At 44.9% G+C, this 18,513-nt stretch overlaps 2 protein-coding genes across 2 annotated transcripts; one reads left to right on the forward strand and one right to left on the reverse strand.

Moving 5' to 3' along the window:
- The first annotated feature begins 7,756 nt into the window (after positions 1 to 7,756).
- LOC124652782 (asparagine synthetase [glutamine-hydrolyzing]) lies at positions 7,757 to 10,991 on the forward strand. Its single transcript, XM_047191825.1, has 12 exons — positions 7,757 to 8,043; positions 8,131 to 8,226; positions 8,521 to 8,662; positions 8,805 to 8,995; positions 9,071 to 9,232; positions 9,328 to 9,408; positions 9,482 to 9,703; positions 9,772 to 9,906; positions 10,028 to 10,108; positions 10,193 to 10,279; positions 10,400 to 10,507; positions 10,604 to 10,991. The coding sequence occupies exons 1-12, from the start codon at positions 7,825 to 7,827 to the stop codon at positions 10,835 to 10,837; spliced, it is 1,758 nt and encodes a 585-aa protein (XP_047047781.1). The 5' UTR covers positions 7,757 to 7,824; the 3' UTR covers positions 10,838 to 10,991.
- A 686-nt stretch (positions 10,992 to 11,677) lies between these two features.
- On the reverse strand, positions 11,678 to 14,504 carry LOC124652784 (protein enabled homolog). The gene is made up of 3 exons (XM_047191826.1): positions 13,627 to 14,504; positions 12,291 to 12,361; positions 11,678 to 12,184 (listed from the first exon to the last, which is right to left on the reverse strand). The coding sequence occupies exons 1-3, from the start codon at positions 14,416 to 14,418 to the stop codon at positions 12,100 to 12,102; spliced, it is 948 nt and encodes a 315-aa protein (XP_047047782.1). The 5' UTR covers positions 14,419 to 14,504; the 3' UTR covers positions 11,678 to 12,099.
- Between the last annotated feature and the right edge of the window lie 4,009 nt (positions 14,505 to 18,513).

Below are 18,513 nucleotides of genomic sequence, written 5' to 3' on the forward strand. Positions count from 1 at the left end.
CATTACCACGAACATACGGTACACTGTGTGAGCGATGGTGCAAAAACTAGTATCATGTACGTCGAGTCTAGATTCAACGAACCTGTATGATTGGAGTTGATCCATCAATCCGGCCATCATCGATCGGGTACGTGCGTACTGTCGTTGACAGCACCGTCTACCTCCTGCCAGTGTTTGCAAGTAAAACATAGACAATCACGTCCAGGTACATCCAGGCTCCATGTAAACCATGTAGCTGGCCAAGATGTTTGCATGTATACCATCGATCGGCCTAGCACCCCGGCTAGATCGACCGGCCGGAGCCTGAGAATGCATGCAGCGTTCGTTAATTTGTTGGAGGCTTGGAGCATGCGTGTCCAGGTTCAGTGAACATCATCTATCAGTCCAGTTTTAGGCATTATTCATCCAAGTTAGTAACTTCTTTTGTCGATCCGCAGGGTACCCAAAAATACATGAATAGAAAAAACATGAATCGGATGTCACCATGTCCGCTTCAATTCCTACGGGACTTAAAAACAACAGAATAAGAGCTCCGTTGATTCAAAAATATTTGCAACATTAAGTTCCTAGCTTGAGAGTTTTTCTACGATGGTAGTTCGATTCACAAGAATGTAACCTTCTAGGATTTGTTTCCTAAGGAATCGCCCAACACTCCCTTTTGGGGGAAATTTTTCATCTATTGGAACATCCACTCTCTCTTGGAAGAGACTTTTTTCTAAGGAAAAACGTGCGAATCAAGGAGGCCCTGCCTACAGGGGCGGACCTAAAGCATAAATCATCCGTGTCCTCCAAATGATCATTCATTATTTTTCGAGTGAATTTTACTTTTTACCCTGTAGTTGTGCATTCCTAACGCATATTACCTCATTTAGGGGACCCTCTATAGTAAAGTTTCATTTAGAAGACTTCAAATATGGTTTAACCCAAATTTAGTATGTTGCTTGTTATTGTTTGACAATACAAGCATGATATGTCGATTTAGCGCGAAAAAATGTGTAAATATTGGAGGTCATCATTGATGATTATGCCCAGACTATTTTTTATCCATATGTTCCATTCCTCGGCGTTGTCTTAATATTTTTGTACCCCGATCATCAGCTGGCACCTTGCCCCATTAACACACATGAGAAAACGAAGGTCCAAAGCTTCTTAAAAGGAATGTGGTAGACGTGGTGAGCAACTAAACAATTATTAAACAAACAAACAAACAAAAAGTTGTTCGGATGCATAGACGGAGTTCTCTTCAAGGATTTATTGGATATGAATTATTACCATACAGTCAAAGGAATGTTACCAAGGGTCCAAGGTTAGACTAAATAGAAAAAATGTTTTGAAAATGGGTGCGAGTTATGTTACCCTTGGGGAAATTTTGAAGGATATAGTCCAAAAAATCAGAAGAAACAAGCTTGGTACGGAAATTATACAAAAATCACCCATTTGAGTCTAAGAAGCGCGCATGTCTGATTCAAAGAAAATGTAGGAATAAAATCATTGGAACATATTAGTTATAGATAGCTTGTCTATGAATACAATCATTGTCTTCTCGTTTGTTCATACCTCGCCGTCGAGTAGTTCCTCCGACTCAGTTTAACAGGCCATGTGCGTCACTTAAGAAAATACTTTGATCACCATTTCATCAACGAAATGTAAGTTATACGCCATATAAGATACCGTCCCAACCCTCCCGCACCCCACCCTCCCAACCCTAACCACCGCCGCCGGGGCAAAGACCCACGGGGCGTGGCGGCGACGGGGGCCATTCCTCGTCGCTGCGTGATGAACGGCGGCCGGATCCCACCTCTTCGACGCATGGCGGAGCAGGCGCGGATCGGATGGGATGGGCGACGGTGGCCTGCGTTGCGGCCCCCCTCCTCCCGTCGGCTGTCCCCTGGCGGACCGGCTGGCACGGGTGGGTTGGGCGGTGGCGGCCTGCGCTGCGGTCTCCCTCCTCCCGTCGGCTCTCCCCCGCAGCACTCCGGCAGGGGCTGGTGGTGGGCGGCGGCCAGGCCCTCGGTCGGCGCCATGCCCCCCCCCCCCCCCCCCCGCCTCTCGTTGGTGCGTGGAGGCGATCTCGGGATTCTTCCGCGACACGAGGGCGCCTGGGGCAGCAGCCTTGGGTTCGACGGAGGAGGTGGCCCTATTCTTCGCCGGAGAGGGTCGGCCTGCGGTTGGTGGTGGTGGATTCTTGATCTATCACCGTGATCCGGCGGCGAGATGGAGGAGCATGGAAGCCGGTGATGGTGTCGCCGGTGGAGGGTTGGATTGGCCAGCCCGGGATGGTCGCCGACGTGGGGGTCTGACCTGAATAAAGGTGGCGGTCCTAGGGCCTCTCTTGCGTGAAGAGGAGGACATACCGGAGGCCTGGACTCGTGATCTGGTCGGGGGGTTGAGTTCCGGAAGGCTCCGTCGATGAATGTAACAATGCTTTGCCTGGAGTTTGGTGGATCGGAGGTATTCGGCGCGAAGCTCTTTTTCTGTGTTGACATCAAGTGACTATGGATCCATGATGAAACTCGGAAGAAGAGAATTTCATGAAGGCCGGAGGGGAGGACTAGCTAAGGGAGATTCAAGTCTCCGCGATGTTGAGGGGGCTTGCTTGGTGTTCCGGGCTTCACAGCAACGGTATGAAAGTGGGGGCGACAACACAGGTGAAGTGCAGAGTCCTACCTTTCAGGGTGAAAACCCAAGGTCTGACCTTAACTGGTTGTGTCTGGCAATGACCTTGGTGGATGCATTGTTTTGAGAGCAGAGACTATCTTCAGGGTGAAAACCCAAGATCTTTGATCGACGATGGTGTTTGAAAACTGTTCCCTTCTTGGATGCGTCGTTTTTTGGAGAGTCTGTAATTCAGGTCTTGTCATGGCGGTGGATGTATTGCTGTTGTTAGGCCCGAGATACTGTAGCGGGACTTTGTTTCTTAGTTTTCTTTTTCTATTTTTTGGTTGTGTGCATTCGTAGTGCTATTAGGGTGGTGCATTGTTGCAGAGGCTGGGTGTAATTGGTATCTCTTGATATTAATATATTTTCTTTATCGAAAAAATATAAGATACCGTATATCATTGGATTCATAATTGAAAGAAGCTTTCAATAGTATGATTTGTATGGCATAGAATTCATATTCTTTTGGCGAAATAAATGGTCAAGGTTTTTCTTATGTAGGCAATTGTTTGTTAAACCGAACCGGCGAGTAGTGTAGGAGGGGATATTGATGTAACGTTAAGCTTTGAGTGGTAGCTGAGGAGCGGACGCGCGTGCGTACGTACGTCCGAAGCAAGAAGTGAACCATCCGTTCAAACCAAGTAGGCAGTGCATGAGTCTGGTCTCTCGTGATCGAAAGCATATCTTTGCACATGAACATGAGCTGATGAGCAGCTACCAGCTAGCTAAGCATATCCCATTCATCGGTCTGATCCGATCCGGTCACGACTCCGCGACGATCGATCCCGGTGCACATGTATCGTGCATCAGGCGCGTACGTGTTCCACGTCGACCGGACCTACCGTGCCTGTTATCCTTCTCTATCCTTATCCATACAACGTGCCCCATCTCTCCCTGTCCAATGGAGGTAGTACGTGTCAGCACGTGGGGGGCATGTGGATGGCGGACGCGACGAAACGGGAACGCGCGCCAGACCAACATACGAATGGATTAGACATGCTGATGTGTATCCATGGGTTGAGACGGCGACGTCGATCTCTTGATATTTTCGGCTCCGCTGTTTATTTCTTCAATCGTCCAGGTCACGCGCAGAGCGATCCGTCGATTCGATTAACTGAGCTTTGCTGTTAGATGTTTCATCAATTTCTTACTGTACTTTCCTACCTTCCATCCAGCGCCATCCCATGGATGTGTCCATAGTCACATGAGATTTACCTAAGCTTGCACCGAAACTCCTAAGGTGTGGCGCTCATTTGTTGTTGTCTATGGCGTCATCGGAATGAGGCGGTTTTCAAAGGTGCAACCTCCTCCAAAGTTGTGGTGGTTACGAAGGTTGTTTAGAGGTGTTTTCGCACCAGTGGATAAGCGGAGGTGTCGCGAGTAATCGGGTAGTGTGTGTGTGATGTCTTTTTTCTAGTGGTAGTGTGGAACTGAGTTTTTCTGACGTCTGTGCCATAAGCGTGTTGCCTCTCCTTCTACGAAACTGATGCGTCTATCCATGATGTATCCTTGAAATTTTTGTTTTCCTCGATCGACCCTTCCCATTCCGCAAATTAATGAAAGCTTTCTCCATGTTTATTGCTGGCCGGGACGGAGTTCATAGTACTCACAATCTCAACTTTGGTAAGAGATGGGAAATCTAGGTATACAAAGGTCCCTAAAGGACATTCCTTTTTTGCTCATAGAATTGAAGAAAAAAGTATACACAAGATTATCAAGACTACCGACTCCGCCTAAATCAGATTGGATAAACCGACGGGAAATTTAGAAGTTGTGGAAATGACTAAAGAGACTTCTTCCCATACTTACACGAGACTCCAACTACTACATAAACATTGAATTAGGATGGTCGGTTAGCTTTTATCACTTAGAATTAACAGTCAAGAAAACTGAAATTGATAAACCAATCTCTTTGCGAATATGTAGATATCCCTTCAACATGAGTGCAACGAGCCGCTCCTATGACTACGATGATATGTGCACAGTAGTACAGAGTACACCAACTTGCGAAAACTAGGTAGTTCATCTATCAACTTGGCCACAAAAAGGACTAGTATTCTCTCCGTTCACAAAAAGATATCTTAACTTTGTCTAAATTTGCATGTATCTAACACATCTAGATATATGCATATTTTGAGAAAGTTTAGAAATCCTTTTATGGACGGAGGGAGTAGCATTTTGGTCCAAAATAGACCGCATGGCGAGCTAATTTGCAAGCAAAGTGGCACGCGCCACCCCGTCGGCGAGCAATATCATTTTACGTTTACAAACCGTTATGGCCTCTTTGATTCGCAGGATTTCAAAAATGTAAGAATAGGAAACACATAAGAATATCATAGAAACGCATGTGCAAACATGTAGGCTTGTGCACATGAATTTACAAAATTGGGTGTTTGATTCGCAGGAATGGGAAAAACACGGGAATCCTTAAAATCATAATCAAATCATGATTAAAATAAATGCATAGGTAAAATTATGTCATCATCGTGCAATATATGACCGTCTTGTTCTTTGAGAGTAAGAAAGTAAAAAAAGAGAGAGATTTGAGTGGATTGTAGAATTTCTCTGTTTTCCCTTTGAAATCTGAACCAAAGGAAAAGATCCTTCACTTTTCATGTGCTCAATTTTTTTAAATCAAATGGATGAATATTCAATACTCACCAAATGAAACATTCTTATTCCCATATTTTTCCTCCAACATTCCTATGAATCCCTTACCAATCTTTTCGAACCAGCTTCATTCGTCCTTTGGACTTCAACGTGCTCGAGGAGTTAGCGTTGTCGCCAAGGCAGTGGCGTTTTTTCTTTTTTATTTTTCTTTTTTGAGATGGCAGTAGCGGTTGTTTTTTATGACATGGCAGTATAGCGGTTTTGGTAAAGCTAGAGGCGGCAGATTGGAGGCCAACGATCGTCTGTTCAGCGAATATAGAGCATCGACATCAACGACCCGACCAAGTGGCACCCAATTACGGTCATGTTCCTCCCCTATTCTCCTCCTTCTTTCCGCCTCGTACTAGGGGTTTCTAGGTTCAGACACGATCAACTAGCTTCATCGTGAATCTGAGCTTGGCTTGAGGCACAAGTGGACGACGGTGGACGCGACGAAACGGGAACGCGCGCGAGACTAGCATACAAAGAGATTAGACCTGCTGATGTGTATCGATCTGTAACGATGGGGACGTCTCTTATCTTTTTTTCGACGGATCGGCGACGTCTCCCGTATTATTGGCTTTGTTTATCTCTTCGTCCAGATCACGCGGCGACCGATCGATCAATTCATTTGGTTAACCGCATTTGGTGATTTCGTTTCTGCAGTTTTTCACCCAACAGGTTAAAGTCTAAGATCAGTGTCGCCTATGTCGCCCTCACTGCTCCATCTTCGGATTGGTCATTCGGCGCGGCGGCCGGCCGCCTAAAGCTCAGATGAGATTTACCTAAGCTTGCACCAAAACTCCAAACTGACTTGTTCTCCTTCATAGATCATCCTCGCTTACAAAAGTACTAGTACCTCCATTCCATATTAACAGATGTCTAAACTCACATGTATCTACACGTTAAAATGTATCTTGATAATACAGACACTGTGATAGTTAATATGGAAAGAAAGAAGTAAAAAACATTTTTCTTCTTCTATCCCCTCCTTCAGTTTACCTTTTACTTGTGCGGACAGCAAGGGCGAAATAATACCAAGATAAGGATATAAAGCATTCTTTGACTGTCATGTGGTAGTTCACCCCTAAGAAATGCCCTTTTTCATGCATGGGAGCTAGCATGCATCGGCCTGCCGTATGTAGCGTTGTAAATTTGTTCACCCAATATTTACCTCATCCGGCCCTAAGGCCAACTACAATGCAAGGTGCTTAGATGAGTGCTTACAAAAATAAGCCAAGAATTTTTTGTAAGCATCGATACTTATTTATATACTCCCTCCGATTCATATTAGTTGACAATAATATAGATGAATTTAGATACATTTTAATTGTAGATACAACCATTTTAGCGGCAGATAATATGGATCGGAGGAAGTAGTAGAGGTGCTTAGTTAGGCTGCCTAGTATAAACAAGCCCAGGTGATTAACCAAAAACTGGTTTATTTCTCTAAGCACCTCTCCTAAACCGGTATATTTGCCGCAGGTCTAATGAATCTAAACACATTTTAGCGTATATTTACCTAAATCTGTGACAAGTATTTAGGAGGAAGTATTGCACGGTGATGCATTAAAATAGGCTTCGAATTACAAAGTAACATGGTGAAATAAACCTTGATGCGGCGACAAAAGTGAATGTACAATGATCTCACCGTGCTTACTTTTGTTCATTGTGTTCCAATACCCGAGACGAAAAATCAGAAAAACTTGCAGTAACTTGGTTATATTCATGCCTATTGATAGCCAATAGGCTATGTGCCATATGAGCAGCGGTGGCTAGCCAAGCTAGCTGCGGCGATAGCATGCACACCTCCACGGTCCAAGGAAAGTTTCACAAGGACTGGTGCACGTGTCAATAGAGCCAAGAGCTATAGCTAGCTGCAGCGATGCACATGAACAACCGCTCATGTGGACACTCCCTACCAATAATGCTGGAACCGATTACATAAGCAAAGGATAGCATATTCATACAGATCCGGATCGCCCAACGAGAAGCATCTCTGACATATACAAACCAAACAATATGTCCATACGCCGTATACAACTCCAAACAAAATGTTCCATATATGCCGTATACAACTCCATCAAATATGTCCTTGTTTCTAACAGAATAATAATCATATACAGGGCAAGAAAGAAAGGAGAATGGGGAGATGCAAAACTAGCTTGGAACACAAATCAATAAATTAATCAATAATGTGTGGAGATGGCAAGGCGGTAAGAGAGTATGGAGTAGCTCCTTATCAAATGTCAGGATCAGATGAGTCATCACAAGATCCCAAAAGAAAAGGAAAAAATGGAATAGAATACATCGAAGCTAGTCATGTGCAAGTGCAATGCAACGATGGATTGGTCTAACGCGGCGCCCCTGCTGAGCTCTTTGCAGGCTAGCGACTCACTCTCAGCTCAGCTCTTTGCAGGCTATAAATAGAAGCCCTCGTGCCACTCCTCCAGCACCCAACTCTCTTAGAGCTCCTCCTCTTGTAACATACACACTGCTGCCGTTGATTCAGCGAAAATGTGCGGCATACTGGCGGTGCTGGGATGTGCCGATGACTCTCAGGGGAAGAGAGTCCGCGTGCTCGAGCTCTCGCGCAGGCTCAAGCACCGTGGCCCGGACTGGAGCGGGATGCACCAGGTCGGCGACTGCTACCTCTCCCACCAGCGCCTTGCCATCATCGACCCGGCCTCCGGTGACCAGCCACTCTACAACGAAGACAAGTCCATCGTTGTCACTGTACGTTTATAACCTTCTATATATGTCTTGTGTCTGCCTATATGTTACCTTTTCTTTTGTACTAAGGAAGGGGGCTTTTCCTTGCAGGTGAATGGGGAGATCTACAACCATGAACAACTCCGGGCGCAGCTCTCCTCCCACACCTTCAGGACCGGCAGCGACTGCGAAGTCATCGCACACCTGGTTAGCCACCTACCGACATACAAGAAAGAACATTCACATGTTAACTCTCATCTTCCTCCACCTTAAAAGATATGGTTCACCAATTTATGAATTACTGAAATATATACATCTATGACAAGTAAAACACAACTTCAGATGTGCAAAAGACAGAAATAATAACAGGATGATTTGTTGCATATGTCCTGCTTTTATGAGGGGCTGCAGTAAATAATAATGGTCCCATGTCACCAAACACAAATTGAACAACAATTTAACCAAACTGTGGATGTGTAACTTTTATTTACCATTATGTAGTACGAGGAGCACGGAGAGAATTTCATTGACATGCTGGATGGTGTCTTCTCCTTCGTCTTGCTCGACACACGCGACCATAGCTTCATTGCTGCCCGCGACGCCATTGGTGTCACGCCCCTGTACATTGGCTGGGGTATTGATGGTAATTCAACATTAAAGTTTACTCAATAATGCTTCACAAAACCTTCCCTGCAACAATCTTGTCTTGTACTAGTAATACAACTTAGCCAAGTAACAAGTATGATTTGTCAGCATACCTGCTCATCTTCTACTCGAATTCCCAGGGTCGGTGTGGATTTCATCAGAGATGAAGGGGTTGAATGATGACTGTGAGCACTTTGAGGCCTTTCCTCCTGGCCATCTCTACTCCAGCAAGCAGGGAGGCTTCAAGAGATGGTACAACCCACCTTGGTTTTCCGAGGCCATTCCTTCAGTGCCATATGATCCGCTTGCTCTCAGGAAGGCTTTTGAAAAGGTCGGACTTGTCTCTAAAATCGAAAAGTAACCAAACTTCAGAATCCGCAATGGTCTAACTGTGGTCTTCTTTCAGGCTGTCATCAAGAGGCTTATGACAGATGTCCCATTCGGTGTTCTACTCTCTGGTGGCCTTGACTCATCACTGGTTGCAGCGGTCACAGTTCGCCACCTGGCAGGGACAAAGGCTGCAAAGCGCTGGGGGACTAAGCTCCATTCCTTTTGTGTCGGCCTTGAGGTATGAAACTGAAAAGGACCGACAATTAACATAACTTTCACGGAGTAGCACACTTCCAACAAATTGTAACAAGAGTCCAAAATATTATTGCTCAGGGATCACCTGATCTGAAGGCTGCAAAAGAGGTTGCCAATTACCTGGGTACCGTGCACCATGAGTTCCACTTCACTGTTCAGGTAGCAACATGCTTCATCAGTTGATCATACTGAACTACTGGTAGTCTGGTACTAATAGCAAAAAGAATTGCAGGACGGCATTGATGCAATTGAAGATGTGATTTATCACACAGAAACATATGATGTGACAACAATCAGGGCAAGCACGCCAATGTTCCTGATGTCTCGCAAGATCAAGTCACTTGGGGTCAAGATGGTCATCTCTGGTGAGGGTTCCGATGAGATTTTTGGAGGATACCTCTACTTCCATAAGGCCCCCAACAAGGAGGAGCTCCACCGTGAAACCTGTCATAAGGTGAATAAAATAGATATATTCAGAAAAAAGGCAGATCCAGACACCCTGACATAATGATTATTCTGTAGATCAAAGCTTTGCATCAGTATGATTGTTTGCGGGCCAACAAGTCAACATCTGCATGGGGACTCGAAGCACGTGTACCATTCTTGGACAAGGAGTTCATCAACGAGGCAATGAGCATAGATCCAGAGTGGAAGATGGTATGCTCAAGCTCAATCTTTTCAAATCTAGAAACTTGAGAAAGAGTGTATCGAATTGTTATTTGTTTTAAATATCTTCCTAGTTTCTACCTTTAAACAATTACCATTTCTGTTGTTACAGATCAGACCTGATCTTGGAAGAATTGAGAAGTGGGTGCTAAGGAAAGCATTTGATGACGAGGAGGAGCCCTTCCTGCCAAAGGTAACTTTTAAGTTCAAACTTCTGCTACATTAATATGTTAATAGAGCAGTGAAGTTAACAATCTATGTTGTGTGGGAATTGCAGCATATTCTGTACAGGCAGAAAGAACAGTTCAGTGATGGTGTTGGCTATAGCTGGATCGATGGCCTAAAGGCTCACGCAGAATCAAATGTAAATAATTGCTGCTTCTAATGTTCAAACACGACATTGTTTATGCGTAAAGATATAGTAACTTTTATTGTTATTTGTAAAAACAGTTTAACTAAAAGCTACATAAAATTATTTATTCAGGTGACCGATAAGATGATGTCAAATGCGAAGTTCATCTACCCACACAACACCCCGACAACAAAGGAGGCATACTATTACAGGATGATTTTTGAGAGATTCTTCCCCCAGGTGAGTATATAAAATAGCATGAACATGAAACAGATAACTCACAATGCCATAGGAACATCAAAGTTGATGCAAGCATGTCCATTGCTCTTGTACCAGAACTCGGCGATCCTGACAGTGCCAGGGGGACCGAGCATCGCATGCAGCACGGCGAAGGCGGTAGAGTGGGATGCTCAGTGGTCAGGGAACCTGGATCCCTCAGGGAGAGCAGCGTTCGGAGTCCACCTCTCAGCCTATGAACAAGAGCATGTCCGGGCTACCATTGCTGCAGGAACAACCAAGAAGCCGAGGATGATCAAGGTTGTGGCACCTGGTGTTGCCATTGAGAGCTGATGGTGTCCTGCCCTGCTTGCCATTTCTGCTAATAAATAAGACGTACCTACCTATCTGGTCTTGTCATTTGAACGATGTGGGCCTAATGTTTGAGTGAAGAACTAAATATATGTATTAAAGTTTCTATTGTTAATAGATTGGTTGAATTTCCTAATCCTTTTCTGCCAATTTCCACTATTTGACATAAAAGACTTAGCCTAGCCAAATTGAGAGGACTTATGTTTGAATATGCCTTCCATAGTTACAACACAAGCTAAAATAATCAAAAGAGCATATAATAACATCTTAAAATAATGCATGGCAAGATTGATAAAATGGTTAGACCTTTTTTCTAAAACAAAGCAGCATGAAGTGAACAGACAAGTAGTCTACGTACATTTCGAACAAAGCTATCAATAGAAAAAAGAAGACATTAAGTTTTCTTTTTTGAAAAAAAGGCATTAAGTTGAATATGAGTAATACTACCTCTGTCCATTTTTAGGTGTCAAAAGTTTGTCTAAATTCAAATGTATCTAGACATCTTTTAGTACACAGATACATCTAAATTTAGACGAATCTTCCGACATCTATTAATAGACGGAGGGAGTATATAGGATTCCTTTGACCTCATATTCGATCCCTTGTTCACAACCAACATACCTAAGCTTTTTCCCAACAAAACTTACCTAGCCTTCCATAAAAACCAGCAATTGATGTCACATTTGCAATGCAGAAGGGTTTCTGAATGCGCCTTTATGGACATCAATAATTAAGGAAGGGAATGACATCTTTCTGGAGAGCAAACATCACTACTGCAAGATATCCCATGAAATGGAAGCTAAAGAAGTGGAGACGATAAACTCAAACCAACAGTGACAAACTTTTTTCCAGTCATCATTATACCGTACATGCAACAATTTGCAGACAATAGCAACTGAAGTTGTACAGTAAGTCAATGATAATCGAGCTACCAGTATAAACATCATCTACACCACACATTAAATGGGCCAAACCAATACCTAATGCAACATTAGCTAACACCAGCACTTATACGACGTTGGAAAAGTTGACCTTCGAGCATGAAATTATTGCAGGTTCCAGCTTCAGATGCCATGAATATATAGGAATCATAAAATTTTATAGAGACCAATGAAGACATCAACAGATGAAGAGGATAGCTCAAACTTAATGAGTTTGCTGAATCTGTTAATCCAAAGTAACGAGAACATTGTTCCTATGTGGTTCCTGGCTTCATGCCTTCATTTCTGTTTTTAAAGCCTCCTTCAGGGCTGGCTAATGGTACTTGAACTTGGTAACATAAGAATAGGTGCACTTTGGCTTCCCAGTACTGGTTCGGAGCTTCTTGGTCTGCAATGTTCACATAAAAGAAATGTTCTTCAGAATCTGAAGGCATCAACCAATGGTTTGTGGGTAAAAAAAAAGCATCCTAACACCAGAGAATTTATCAGGTTACCGTTTCACTGTTTGTATGGCATCATCACCTGGTACCATTGACAGATACCCACTACCAGCATGGATGTTTCCCTGGAGCACAATGCACCACACAAAGCATTAGAGAAAAACAGGATTCATCTTTAATCTACTGTATTTTATACACTTGACATTAGTACATCATGTTATTAAAATTTCAATATGTAGATTAACCTCAACGCTTATGTTCAAGAACCTAATGCAACATTATCTTAGTTTACTCTCTTATTTCCTTCTCCTTCTTGTTTTGGTTTCCTTTTATTTCTGTTGGGTTTCACATCTAGCCTACCCCAACTTGCTTGGGAAAAAGGCTTTGATGTTGTTGTTGTTGTTGTTGAGAGACAGCTATATAATACATATGGCCAATCTGATGGTAACTACTAGGTAAACTAAAGTGAAAAAAACCAAAACTTGTTTCTTTTCCCATACAAATTGTGCAGCAAATCTTAGCGCCATTCTGTTAGGAGACTGAAGCGGTGACAGTGAGTCAGAAATTAAACCATCCATTTCCCATTCAGCCACAACATACAATAATCTAGAAAGCTAAAACATCCTGATCCAACTTCCAAGCACATATATTCAAAATAAGATTATATAAGTGCGCTGATGTGCTTCTTCAAAGAACACTATCATCCTGAAACCAGCAAACAATACAAGCCTCTTCTGCTTCGTGTAACAGACGAAGCTACACTAGACTCTGTTCGCATAATAACATAATCCTGCGTACGTGAAACTATTCAACTAAGAGAAATGCTCCAAGATTCCAAGACCAGAAAACCCAGATAATTGTGTCAGGTATCGTGTATCATTTGATCCAACCCAACTAGTAACCAGAGTCATAATCGATGTGCTTTTTAGCGTCCCCTACCTAACCACTGATATGCACAGGATAGCATGAACAAAAAAACATGTAACAACACAAGCAAAGCCCTTGAAGTAGGCTAACAACTTAAAAACAAAGAAAAGCTCGTAAAATATGGAGTTATCATGAACGTGGGTGCATAGAGACGCAAAGGCAAGCGTGCATGGAGCCCTAAACAGTAGTAATGTAACACCACACAACATATAGTAGTAACAACTGAATCTGCCATCTCTCAACTATAGTAGTAACAACTGATCCTATCATTCACAAGTGCCTGAACATGAATATAATCCATGATCCTGAACCATCTGCCAATCACTACAAGGCATTGTAGAAATGCAGATTTCCTAGAAACGAACCCTCCCCGAACAGCTAAACATGTGATGTTCTCAACACATGCAGGGACAATCAAATTATACAGTTGACATACTGGAACAAAAAAGATGAGAGCACTCACCGGCAAGGCGGCCTCTTTCTCCCTCTCCCTATCCCTGAGCACTTTGGCGACGAGTCCAGCCCTCCTCTTGCCCTTGTTGACCTCCTCAGTTTCCGAGATCTCGGAATACTTCCTGTCGCGGACCCTCCAGGCGGTGCCCCTGCGGATGAGCAGCTTGGCGGCCTTCCAGCCCTGGGTGCTGGTGTCTATGACGGTGACGTCCGTCTTGGAGCGCCGCTCCCCGTCGACGACACCGGCGCCGCCCCTGTCGGCCCGGCGGCGCTTCCGGGCCTTGGCCTTGTCCTTGTCGTCCTTGGAGGCAGATTTGTCCTTGGGGCGGGGGCGGGACTGCTTGCGGAAGGGCTTGGGCGGGCGGCCGGATCGCGGGGCGGAGGGGACGGCGAAGAGGTCGGAGATGACGCCGGAGAGCGGCGGCGGCGGCGGCGGCTGTGTGTGTGGCTGAGGTGGAGGATGGTTGGTGTTGTTGGGGCTAGGGTTTGGGCGGGCGGGGTCGCGGGGCGGCTTGGGGTTGGGGAGCGGATCCTGGGGGGCGATGACGGCGAGGCGGCGGTCAGAGGAAGCGGGGGGCGGCGGCGGCGGAGGGGGGAGGAGGGCGGGAGGGGGAGGCGGCGGTGGGGGTGTGGGTGGAGGTGGAGGGGGCGGCTGGGGCTGGGGCTGGCCGTAGAGGAGGTCGTCGATTTGGAGGTGGGCGGGGAAGGAGAGGCCGCCCTGCTTGGCGTGGAGGCGGTTGAGCCATGAGGGAGTGTTGCTGCTGCTCTTGGCCACGGAGAGCACCCATTGGCAGCACGGCATTTCTCCGATCAGCCGGATCGGAGCACGAGCCGTCAGCCGCCGCCGCCGCCGCCGCAGTGTGTGGGGGAACCTGGCTGGAAGAAGGTTCTGACTAAAGAGCGGATGTCCGGTCGATAATACACTGGCTGTCGCCCGCCGCTTATGTGGATGCCATGCGTCAGCCAGCGCACGCTAACTTGGCAAAATGCACGCCAACGCAACACCGAGCAAACTTCAACCAAACCTAAAATGTTGCATTTCATAACCACATGAAATAACCCACTACTGCGTGTGAGCAACTACATCTGCCAAGAAACCTGATGAAAGTATAAACATCGTATATGCTCCGGAAATTCAATTCGGCTCCCAGACGCGGTATGTTCCTTCCACCTAAAACATATATTTCTCGTTATTAAAAAAATTATATGGATATCTCGAAAATCTATATGTGTTTGTACAGTTTCACGAAAAATCGATATTTTTTAGATCGATGTAAAAAGACAAAATATATCTCACAAAAAGTCTTTTTTTAGCATCAAAATTGTCTTTTTACGCAACCTAAACGACAAGTCAAATTTTCATGGAAGGACTTTGTAAACAACTAGCATGTAAAAAATATACAAGTGTTTTTTTTGTTTGGCTATTATTACATTTCAAAATATACCAAATATGCATTTTAAAATAAATGGAGCATATGCATCTATGAGCCAAACCATTACTCCCAACGTGTCCATCCTTCTCTTGTAATACTCCCTGCGTCAATAAATAGGTGTCTGAGATTTGTCTAAATCTGGATGTATGTAGACACTAAATAGCTAGATACATTTAGATTTTAACAAATCTCAGACGTCTACTTATAGATAGAAGTCGTAGATAAAATAAGGGGGAAGTACAATTTGCATCTTAGAACTGGTAGAAGGGTACACAACTTACACAAGCATGGCACATAGTCTTCAAAACTATCAATACGATGCACATATAGATAACAAATCTAAGATGTTTGAAAAAAATATAGGATTTTTGAACAATAGTCTTCGAGGATGTATATATGCATTGGAAGTGGAAAATTTGTCATGTCATACCGCCTGTCCACTACATTGGACTTGTATGCGACGTTACCATCATCTTTGAGGCAGTTGCATCATAAGATCTATGAATTTTACACGTTTTCTTCAACTTGCCAGGATCTCACAATGACATCAATGTGCTTCATCGATCTTCATTGTTTTGCAAGACTAGCTGAATGGCATAGCTCGCAAGTGAATTTTGACGTCAATGGTCATTGATATTCCATAGGATACTACCTCACCGATGGTTTATTCTCTGTGAGCGACATCTATAAAGTCACTAAACAGCCAAACGGTAACAAAATATGTTCTCTATGCTCATACCTAAGAAACCGGATGCGATTGGCGTGGGTGACTTTAGGCCGATAAGTTTGGTGCATAGCTTTGGCCAACTTTTCTCTAAACTAATTGCTAACAGGTTGAGAGGAAAGTTGGGAGAGTTGGTTAGTGAGAATCAATCAGCCTTTGTCAGGGAGAGGAGTCTTCACGACAATTTTCAGCTTGTTCGACATATGGCTAGGAAGATTAACACGCGGAAGGTGAAAGGGGTTTTCTGAAATTGGATATCTCAAAAGCTTTTGACACCTTGTCTTGGGAGTTTTTGTTTGAGGTGCTTCGTAAGATAGGGTTTGGAGAGAGGTGCCTGTGGTGGTTAGCTCTGCTTCTGTATATGGCTACGGTCAATATCGTGGTTAACGGAGTGCACGACAAGTCCATCAGGGTTGCGCGTGGGCTCAGACAGGGAGACCCTACTTCCCCACAGCTGTTTGTTCTAGCCATGGAAATGATGACACTCTGTATTGTTAGAGCCACAGAAACTGGGATGTATTTTTGCGGTTAGGGAGCTGCTCAATGTGTTTGGGGAAGATTTTGGGTTGTGCATCAACTATAACAAATCCGCGGCGATTTCGATCCGAGGTGAGGGCATGGACAACATGATGGTGAAGCATTTGTTGCATTGTGAGATTGGTACCTTCCCCTGCAAGTACCTAGGATTACAACTCACCACCGGTTAGCTAAGGAAGGTGCACTGGCAACCTATTTTGGATTGAATCTTGACAGCTCTCCTGGCCTGGCATAGGGGATTGATCGCTAGATCGGGGAGGCTCATACTGATCAAAGCAGTGATGAGTACGAGACCTATCCATCAGCTATTGGTAATGGAGGCTCCGGTGTGGCTTCTGGAGGCGATTGATCGGTGGCCCAGAGCCTTTTTCTGGGCAGGGAAAGAGAAGCTTGCTGACATAGGCATTCCGAATAGGCCTGCCAAATAAGGTACCCCGAGGATATTTAGAGGCCTACGACCCGAAGCTTTCAAGGCCCAGAAGCACAGTAAATGTCAATATGGAAGATAGAGTCATGTTAGGGATTGAGAGTCATGTAATTGTACGAGAAGGACTTGGATAGTCTCCCGGAGTTTGTAACTTGTACGATACGAAAGCCTCGGCTCCGCCTCCTATATAAAGGGAGCCGAGGGAGAAAGAAAGGATCGAATCCATTGTCAACATACACCCTAGTTTTCATAGTCGAGTACCTTTTTCGGCTGAACCTTCGAGATCTACTTGCCTCTACTTTCCGTGAAACTCTAAGTCTACAATCTGTAGGCATTGACAAGTTAATCCCTTGTCAATTGGCTCCATCCGTGGGGATTGGAGGCGGCAAGGAGGTGATCTCGATGGCATCATCAACATCTTCAACATCATCGACAGCAAGCAACGTGATGGACGGAGGTAAACAGGCCCAACCTGATCTCATCAATTTTGTTCCTCACCCTCCCGACCGTTTGCATGCATATGCCGATCTGGAGGAGTCGATGGAGACGACGTTCGAGAGTTTCCATTTCTGCGTTGGGAAAGAAGGATCACATCGTCTCGCGGCACCGATTTTTTCGGGACCGTGAGCGGCCCATTCTGATTTCTCGGGATCATCATCATCATCGATCGAGTCAGGCGACGAGGAGGTTTCGCCACCAAGCTTCATCAAGCCCGCCATCGGCGGAGAACTCGCTGATATGCTCGGCGGTATGTCTTTCGGGTCGTTCACGGGCTCTGGTCTGAGCAGCGACTCGGAAAGCATCGACAACTTCGACTTCATCGACAAATCTACTTCGATACGATGGTGTCACCGACCCTGAAGATGACGAAAGTGCAACTACAATATATCATCAAGTCTGCGCAATCGGGGAATCGAGCCGACAAGAGGATGAAGCGTCAGAGGCTTTCAATGACTTGGGCAATCCATAAATCGACCATACAGATCTCACGCGCGGAACATGAAACAAATACATCGGGTCCACGTCGCGAGAGAAGATACAGCTGTCGCAAGCAGCTTGGGATATAGCTCAGAGAGCCATGGATGGGCACAGAGCCGATGACTACCATAGCTACACCAGAAGCGTTGCAGGCATATCAATATAAACTCGCGCATGCTGGACGAGAGTTAGAGAAACAGAGAATAGCACTCGAAGCAAGGAAATTTGTAGCTCTTCATCAAGTGCGCGCATGGCCGCCCTGAGTCGACAATCAGGAACGTCAGGGGACAGTCACAGAGACACTCATGCAAGAGGAAGATCTCGACTGGTAAACGTGCCTGAGCATGAACGAGAGAACTTGATCCAAAACCTCGATATGTCCTTTATGTCAATAGACACGAGAGGGCACATCACCCCAAAAACACCAGAAGCTGGTAATATGGCGACACATGCCTTTATATTGGCATCTAAACCACCTCCAGGAGATCCTAGGGAAGCACTGTACCAGATGGCCATTGCAGGAGTTGGAATAATGGGGACGGCAATAGCAGGGTCGAGTACACCACAACCCGAGAGTGCTCCAAGGCAAAATAGTCCTCGACCCATGATACGTCTCCGACGTATCGATAATTTCTTATGTTTCATGCCACATTATTGATGATATCTACATGTTTTATGCATACTTTATGTCGTATTTATGCGTTTTCCGGAACTAACCTATTGACGAGATGCCGAAGGGCCAGTTCCTGTTTTCTGCTGTTTTTGGTTCCAGAAATCCTAGTAAGGAAATATTCTCGG

This window comes from Lolium rigidum, chromosome 5, assembly GCF_022539505.1.
Source record: "Lolium rigidum isolate FL_2022 chromosome 5, APGP_CSIRO_Lrig_0.1, whole genome shotgun sequence".
Classification (NCBI taxonomy): domain Eukaryota; kingdom Viridiplantae; phylum Streptophyta; class Magnoliopsida; order Poales; family Poaceae; genus Lolium; species Lolium rigidum.